The sequence below is a fragment of the Brassica napus genome, chromosome C2 (genome assembly GCF_020379485.1).
Source record: "Brassica napus cultivar Da-Ae chromosome C2, Da-Ae, whole genome shotgun sequence".
Taxonomy (NCBI): domain Eukaryota; kingdom Viridiplantae; phylum Streptophyta; class Magnoliopsida; order Brassicales; family Brassicaceae; genus Brassica; species Brassica napus.
In genome coordinates, this window is record NC_063445.1 from 15,519,335 (window position 1) to 15,528,008 (window position 8,674).

General features: G+C 34.3%; 1 protein-coding gene across 1 annotated transcript; it reads left to right on the top strand.

Annotated features, from left to right (window-relative positions):
- The first annotated feature begins 5,034 nt into the window (after positions 1-5,034).
- On the top strand, positions 5,035-6,776 carry LOC106357762 (farnesoic acid carboxyl-O-methyltransferase-like). The gene is made up of 3 exons (XM_013797459.3): positions 5,035-5,294; positions 5,560-6,213; positions 6,320-6,776. The coding sequence occupies exons 1-3, from the start codon at positions 5,226-5,228 to the stop codon at positions 6,650-6,652; spliced, it is 1,056 nt and encodes a 351-aa protein (XP_013652913.1). The 5' UTR covers positions 5,035-5,225; the 3' UTR covers positions 6,653-6,776.
- Positions 6,777-8,674: the final 1,898 nt, after the last annotated feature.

The following is an 8,674-nucleotide window of genomic DNA, read 5'->3' on the forward strand; positions in this document are numbered from 1 at the left end:
TATTCATTTTGGTTAATAATTTAGTTATGCTTATAGAATATATATATATATATATATATCATAAAATTTTATTTTTATTTATTAGAAAAAATAAACTAGTATTAATCTAAGGAAAGTTAACAAATACGACCTAAAACTTGATTTTAAATGAAAAAATATACATCAAATTCAATCAAATGTAAAAGTATCTCAAAATGCTAGTGATTGTTTTATATGTTAAACTAGTGTATTGTATTTTCTGTGTTTTATATGTTAGATTCTAAAAATTTATAGATTCAATATAATGTGACTATTTTATTTATTATTTAAGCATACAAAACATTTTTGAAGTTATTTTCTTTTTGAAGCTATTTAATAGTTTTTGGATATGCATGTTTTAGATCTGAGTCGGACTCCGAAGATTTCTTAGAAGACTTCTAATGCACTTTGGAAGTCTTCTAATGCAATTTAAGCTAGACGACTTCTTGGGAATTCTTCTGAACTGAAAATATTTAACATAATTGAAACTTTTGTCTTCTTATATAAAAAAAATGTACACATTATCTATCTTCTTCTCAAAAGGGTGCAACAAAATTGTAATGTTTCTCATTTTAAGACTCTTAAACCTCTCACTAATCTCTTTGAAACTTGAAAACAACAAACTTTATATCAATTTCTCATGTCTTTCTCACTAATTTATCTTAGTTTTGTAGGATTTTTATTATATGGTTCTCATCTTTCATTTTTTTAAAGTTAGATCTATAAATTTTGGATATGCATTTTTCTGTGTTTAATATGTTAGATTCAAAAAAGTTATAGATTCAATTTAATATGACTGTTTTATTTATGATTTAAGCATAAAAAATTATTTTTGAAGTTTTTTTTTTTTTTGAAGCCATTTAAACGTTTTTGCATATGCATGTTTCAGATTTGAGTCGGACTTCGGAAGACTTCACGAGCATACTTATCAGAAGACTTCTTAGAAGAATTATCGAGCAGATTTTTCGTGCAGACTTCTCAAAAGACTTCACACGAATTAAGCGGAAAATTTAAATTTAAGCGAGAAATTCAAATTTTAAATGAAATTTGACAAATTAGAAGACTTGAATTCTGGAGAAGTCTTCTAGTTCACAGTCAAATTTCACTTAAAATCTAAGTTCTATTTATGGTTAGTAGACTCTTGTATTGACGGTTTACATAATATTGTAAATAATAAATCTTTTTATCTCTAATTATTAAAAAATATTTTTTAATGTTTTTTTCATTCAAGTTCTTGTAATCATAAATTATTGTCTTCATGTGCATGTTTTTTTAAGATTATGGTTATGAAAATTAGAAGGCAAGCTTATGATAATATAACAATTGAAAAAAGTTCAACATAACAAACATAAAAATAAGTTACTATCTTAACACTCTTGAAAAACAAGTTACTTATAATATGTTAAAGTTGCTTAACACTTTTGAAAATACAAGTTTTCCAAAAACTAACGTCTATAAATCTCCTGAGAAGCCTTCACGCGAATTAAACGGGAAATTAAAAATTTAAGCGGGAAATTTAAATTTTAACTAAAAATTAAAATTTTAAATCTCATGAAAGTTAAAAAGTATATCTTATGATCTAAGAAGACATATTAAACCACATGACTTGATATTCTTGAAGTTACTTAGCACTTTTGAAAGTTAAAAAAAAACATATCTTGAAGTTATTTAACACTCTTACAAATACAAGTTTACAAAAACTAACGGAGAATACTTCTCTTCTCTCATTAACTAGAAACATTATTAAACATGAATGTTTGTAACCTCATAATTATCACCAAGACTTCTTAAGAAGTATTTCATTTATGTCATTTTTGCAATTGCAAATTTACGAACATGACTTCTTAAGAAGTATATTCTACAGCAGACTTCTTAAGAAGTCTTATTTTGTAAATTTTGGTTTACTTCTGTAGAAGTTTTCTTACACTCACATGAAGTCTTCTCACTGTCGCAAGAAGCGTGCGTAGGTTACTTTTGCAATTGATCATATTTGACTTTTTCAGCTAATTATTATTAAAGGTTTTAATTTAAATTTTTAATTGCAAAAAGAACCTATGCTGACTTCTTGCGATAGTAAGAAGACTTCCTGTAACAGTAAAGAAGACTTCCCGAGAAGTGTTCCGACAGAAGACTTCTCGGGAAGTTTTCAATAAAGTCAAAATTTTGACAAAATTTGGTCAATTTCAAAACGAACATGTTTGTCCGAGAAGACTTAAAGGAAAAGATACTCGTCTTTTGTTAACAAAGAAAAGTGGAAGACTTCTAGAGAAGTCTTCTATTAAAAACACATAAAAATCAATTGAGAAGTCTTCTATTAAAAACACATAAAAATCAATTGAGAAGTCTTCTATTAAAAACACATAAAAATCAATTGCAAAAATAACCTATGCATTGACGAGAAAACTTCTCACTGAGTGAAGTTTTCTTTGCGAAACAGATTTGAAAAAATCAAATATTATTCTTAGATCCGGTGATATTCATGTTTAGCTTCTCCAAGCACATATAAATTCTTACAGAAAGTTACCCTTTCGTTCTTGACCAAGAATCATGAACTTGAGTAACTTTAATAAGCTTATAAATTGTAAAATAAAAAGGGGGATTTTGGAATGGAATGAGAGAGAAAGTGAAAGATATATGGTTTCTATGTGTAAGAAATGAGGATATGAAGATGTTGATGTTGATTTTAGGTGCATTTAGGGCTTGCAATTGGTTGTTCATTGTGGTTTGTGTATTGATGACAATGTTATAAATAAAAAAAGAAGATGAAGATGATTGAGTTAAACAAGCATTTTCAAACAAAAAGAGTCGTGACATTAAACTAAATTTTGTGGAAATATATTTGGTATTAAAATTGTAAAAAGGTAAGATTATAATTATTTAGTAATTAGAATTTTCTTTAATGATATATATATAACTGTAAAGTATTACAAAATGGATTTGAAAAGAACGAGAGAAAAATATTATTCATTAATTAGTCAAAATTTTATTTAATAAAATTAATTTAATATAAAAAATAAGTTTCCAATAATTTGGGGAAAGAAAGAAAATAACAATATAAAAATTAATGAGTTCAACCGTAGAAGAGAGAATGAAAGTACGGAAAAAAGACTTTAGGCAAAAATGAAAAATTAAAAAAAAAAAAAAAAACTGCAAGTGATTTTCAAAACTATAGAGAAAGAGAAAGCCATCAAAGGTTGATTGGATAAAAAAACTTTAAAAAATGTTAACCATTCTAAAGTCTTCATTGTCCCAATACCAAACGGACCCAAGACTGGACAATACAAATAAAAATCACTATTCATGAGCTTTTAAGATAGTTTTTCACCAAATAAAAATATAAAAAGGTCAAAAAGAGTAATCTTTCACTTGTAAGAATTTGAAATCTTAATAAGAGATTTTCTCGACACATGTCAACTTATAAATATCTTATATTTTCTAATAATAAAATATATTAGTTACAAACTATATAAAGTTTTCACCATGTTGATGTTCTACAGATTCTCTAATATTTTATATGAGTTTTATGTGTTACAATTTTTTTACAAGAAAAAAGTATTTGAAAAAAAAAACAAATAGGGTTAATAGCGTCACAAAAATAGAAATCGGGACTCGAGTCAAAAAATTATGCTTCCATTACATATAAGGTTACTTTTCTTGGTTTCATTACATGTTTACACACTTTACACCTGAGGTGTACTTTTTGTCTTGCTTTAGTTTTTTCTTTTCCCATAATGCCCTTAGTTCAGACGAGATGAGATTTATGATTAAGTTAAAAGGGAGAAAGTACATGAAACAGTGGGATATGTTAGAAACCGTTAGATTAAAGTATTTTGAAAACAATTCGACGGTCCGTTTAAAACAAGTACGATTCTACTAAAAGCGGTAACGTAGATCTAATAATTGTTTGATCTTATCTTCTTCTGCTTGGGGAGTATTGTGGTTGGAGGAATCATGGTCAAAGATAAAGTCATGGTCATCATTTTGTGGACATTACAAATGTTTTGGAGATTTGGCTGTTTAGCACTTAATGTGGTCTACACTAGAAGTAGGAGAAGATAATTTAAAGGTTACAGGCGTGTGGTCAGAGATAAAGTCATGGTCATTATTTTGTGGACATTACAAATGTTTTGGAGATTTGGCTGTTTAGCACTTAATGTGGTCTACACTAGAAGTAGGAGAAGATAATTTAAAGGTTACAGGCATGTGGTCAGGTTTGTATAAAATCAGGTTTGTATGAAAAGGGTGTGGTCAAGTGTGCATGTTCAGTGGTCATGTTCGTGTGGTCAAAGGTAGTCTATCGTAATCAGTCAGAGGCAGGAAGTGATAGATGCGGCTGTGTGAAGATCCACCAGTAACTAGACAACAGAAAATTTGGCCAATAAAGGTAGGTTGATTTATGGTTTGTAAACAAATATCAAAGGAGTTGAAGAAAAAAAAAATAAGTTGTGAAAGTTGAAACTTTTCATTGTTGATCGGCCGGGAGAGAGATGAAATTTTTTTTTTCTTCGTCTTGTCGTTTCTGAAGCACTAGAACAAAGATAATTGAGATCTAAGAATTGCAGAGTGTCCAGAGTTATAAAGACTATCGTTTCATTGAAATCCAGGCCATGAAAATCATCTACTACTTTTGATGAGTCCAAATAAATAAGAATTTAACTAAAATTGGGTTCTGGAGTGAGACGTTGAAGTCGCTGACATGATGAAGATCTTGCAGTAGTGAAGAAGAAGAGTGGGGTAGAAGAAGATGAGTTTATCGGGGACAATTTTTTAGATGTTAGTTTTTAGGTTTGCTTAGCCACAAGGGTATTTTAGATAAATTGCAAGAGGAAAGTACTTCACTAGTACAGAGTATGTGTAAATGTAAATGGAAAAGATAAAAGTACGTCTAAGTGTAATTTTTTCATAAAATAATATACAAAAACAAATTATAAAAGTCATGGGCGACATAATTAGCGTGCGTGGAAAATGTGTCAGTTAGACTTAGAAAGTTCATACGTACTATGTTGAATAATAAAAAAGCTTTTGGGTTGCAACTTGGAAGTCGTTTTTTCAGGCATCGGTCAATATTGGCGTCCTCGTTTAACAATTATATATCAGGATATATATAAATGCATCATTTGTGCATATTACTAAGACCAAGCAAACTCCCAAGTCACGAGTATCATTACATTTACACTCGCTAAATATACATAGAGAGAGGGAGAGAGATGGCTCCGACGTACACGATGGCTGGAGGCAAGGGTCCGAATAGCTACAGTCAGCATTCAACGTATCAGGTTAGTTATTTTGTTTCGGGTTGGTCAAAATACTTTGGAATTTTTTTATGAAATCTTGCTGAAAGTTTTGTTTTCAACTCTACATCTTGTAAATATATATTAGATTATCTAAATTGAATGAATTTTGAAAAGATCATTTTCACGGGAATAACCATTTTTGTTGCTGTTAGATATATTAATAGCTACCTTTGAGTTAATTTGAAGCATGGAAACTTTGAATCTAATAAACATATTGTCTACTCATGATGGAATTTGATTATTGCAGAGAGCGTTGATTGAAGTAGCAAAGGAAAAGATCAGTGAAGCAATCTCCACCAAACTCGAAATCAACTCAGCTTCCAATCGCTTTAACATAGCGGATTTTGGTTGTTCCACTGGACCTAACACGTTCCTTGCAGTACAAAACATAATTGATGCTGTGGGACAGAAGTACCGAAAGGAAACTCAGAAAAATCCGGATGATAACATTGAGTTTCAAGTTCTTTTTAACGATCATTCAAACAATGATTTCAACACCCTTTTCCAAACACTCCCTCCGACCAAAGGATACTTTGTTGCTGGAGTTCCCGGATCTTTCTTTGGCCGTGTTCTTCCTCGAGACAGTCTCCATGTGGGACATTGTTCATACTCGCTTCATTGGTTGTCCCAAATTCCAAAAGGGATCGCGGATCCAAACTCTCCTGCGTGGAACAAGGACATTCATTGCACTGGATTCTCGGAGGAGGTCGCGGAAGCGTATCTTGATCAGTTCAAGATCGACATGGGAAGTTTCCTGAAAGCAAGAGGAGAAGAACTCGTGTCCGGGGGATTGCTATTTCTTCTTGGATCATGTGTACCGGATGGAGTTAAAATGTCTGAAACAATGAAAGGAATGCTTCTTGATCACTTGGGAAATTGCCTCAATGATGTAGCTAAAGAGGTAAAAAAAAATATTGTCCCTCTGATGTGTACTTGTAGTGTCACGGTAAAAAACACATCATCTTAATTATTATTTTATGACACTTTCTAGTCAATGTTTTGTGTAGGGATTAATCAACCAAGAAGAGCTGGACTCTTTCAACTTCCCAATCTATCCGGCACACGTTGCGGAATTCAAGAGTGTCATTGAAGATAACGGGTGTTTCACGATAGAAGCGTTTGAGAAAATTAGTCATGCCAACGAAGAATTTCCTCTGGGTCCAGAGTTCTTGGCAACTTCAAACAAAGTTACATTTGGAGGAGTTATTGAGTCGAGGTTTGGTAAAGAAGCATTGGAGAGGACAAACGAGCTTTATGAGAAGAAGTGTCCAGAGATACTTCCGGAACTTGCCAATGCCAAATCCGGAATGCAGTTTTTCATTATGCTTCGAAGAAATTGATTCTTTGATGATCAAATGATAGATCGTTGATGTTTGTTGTTGTCCGTAAAATTTACTGAGATGCTACGATATACCGAATAATTGTTGTCAATTGGTTTGTTCCTAAATAAATGTTTTTGGCACATCAGAAACTCTATACACATCATAGTTGCGTAAAATTGTTTGGCTAAGCGGTTTATGAAGCTTTTGGCTGTTACAGGGTCTAGAGTATATATATGGAAAGTATCTTATGTAAATATCTAACGTGAAAGCCCTACTTTCTATGATGTATAAATTGTGTACTCTGATATCAATAATACATATCGTTCATTCTATAATATGGTATCAAGAGCTTAAGATCCATATTTTTCTTTTACGGCCACCACCTCCCCCCTCTTTTCTCATCTTCTTCTTCGTTTCAAAGTTACATCTCACAACCATGTCACAATCTCCGGCCAGCAATATGAGACCATTAACGTCTCCGATACTCAAACCGTCATTAACGTCAACATGACGAACGTTACCAAGCTTACCTCCACCAACTTTGTGATGTGGAGCCGTCAAGTCTATGCTCTCTTTGATGGATATGACCTAGCGGGGCATATTGATGGATCTATAATCATCCCACCCCCGACGCTTACAACTGAAGGCATCATCTCTACAAACCCGGCGTATACTCTGTGGAAACGCCAAGACCGGCTGCTCTTCTCAGCCCTGATAGGAGCTGTCTCGACCTCTCTGCAGCCGATTCTGTCCACTGCCTCCACTGCGGCGGAGATCTGGACCACACTCTCCGACACTTACGCTAAGCCAAGTCGCGCTCACTTCAAACAATTGAAGCATCAATTGAAATACTGGAAGAAGGACAGCAAGACCATCGATGAGTATCTTCAAGGTTTAACTACTCGCTTTGATCAGATCGCGTTATTTGGAAAACCACTTGATCATGAAGATCAAATCGAGTACGTCATCGATGGTCTTCCGGAGGATTACAAAACTGTCATCGATCAGATTGAGAGCCGTGACACTCCTCCATCTCTAACCGAAGTTCATGAGCGCTTGCTTAACCATGAAGTCAAGCTTCAAACTGTCGCAACGGCGCCAGTCTCTACTCCCATCACGGCGAATGCAGCGACTCACACCGGGCACAAACCACACAACAACAACATCAGGAACCAGAATCGCTATGCAGTCAACAATCGTCAAGGTAACCCCCAAGCACAAACATGGCAGCAACAGAGCTTCAGTCCTAGACAGGACAATCGTAACTCTCGTAGATATCAAGACCGGTGCCAGATATGCAGTATGTATGGGCACAGTGCGAGGACATGCTCTCAACTGCAACAACATGGTTCCTCTTCCGGCACAGGCTACACTTCAGCTCCTTGGCAGCCTCGCGGCGAGATTAGCCTCGCGCGAATCTCGCCGCAGCTCCGTACAGCGCAAGTAACTGGATCCTCGACAGCAGAGCAACCCATCACCTTACAAGCGATCTCAACAATCTCTCACTACACCAACCGTACAACGGTGGCGAGGAGATCACCATAGCTGATGGTAGCGGTCTTGCGATCTCGCACACTGGTTCATCTATACTCCCTACTCCCTCTCAATCCTTAGCCTTAAGAGATGCTTTGTATGTTCCAAATGTTCATAAAAATCTCATCTCTGTTTACCGATTATGCAACACTAACCAAGTATCTGTCGAATTCTTTCCGGCACATTTTCAGATGAAGGATCTCAGCACGGGGGCGCGCTTGCTCCAAGGCAAAACTAAGAACAAACAATACGAGTGGCCTATCCCATCATCCCCAATCGCCACCTATCATGCTTCACCATCACCCAAAACCTCTATCTCCTCTTGGCATTCAAGACTTGGCCACCCCTCTACTTCTATTCTAAAGTCTGTTGTTGCTCAGTTTTCCTTACCAGTTGTTCATTCAGTTCAAAAACAGTTTGCTTGTTCTGATTGTCTCATGAATAAAAGCCACAAACTTCCTTTTCACCTAAACACTATCCAAACACACAGACCACTTGAATGTCTCT

Excerpts from the sequence above, each read along its gene's own strand:
- LOC106357762 (XM_013797459.3), top strand. The coding sequence starts at position 5,226 with ATGGCTCCGACGTACACGATGGCTGGAGGCAAGGGTCCGAATAGCTAC. Across the intron at positions 5,295-5,559 it reads GTCAGCATTCAACGTATCAG|AGAGCGTTGATTGAAGTAGC; the intron begins GTTAGTTATTTT and ends TGATTATTGCAG. Across the intron at positions 6,214-6,319 it reads TCAATGATGTAGCTAAAGAG|GGATTAATCAACCAAGAAGA; the intron begins GTAAAAAAAAAT and ends TGTTTTGTGTAG.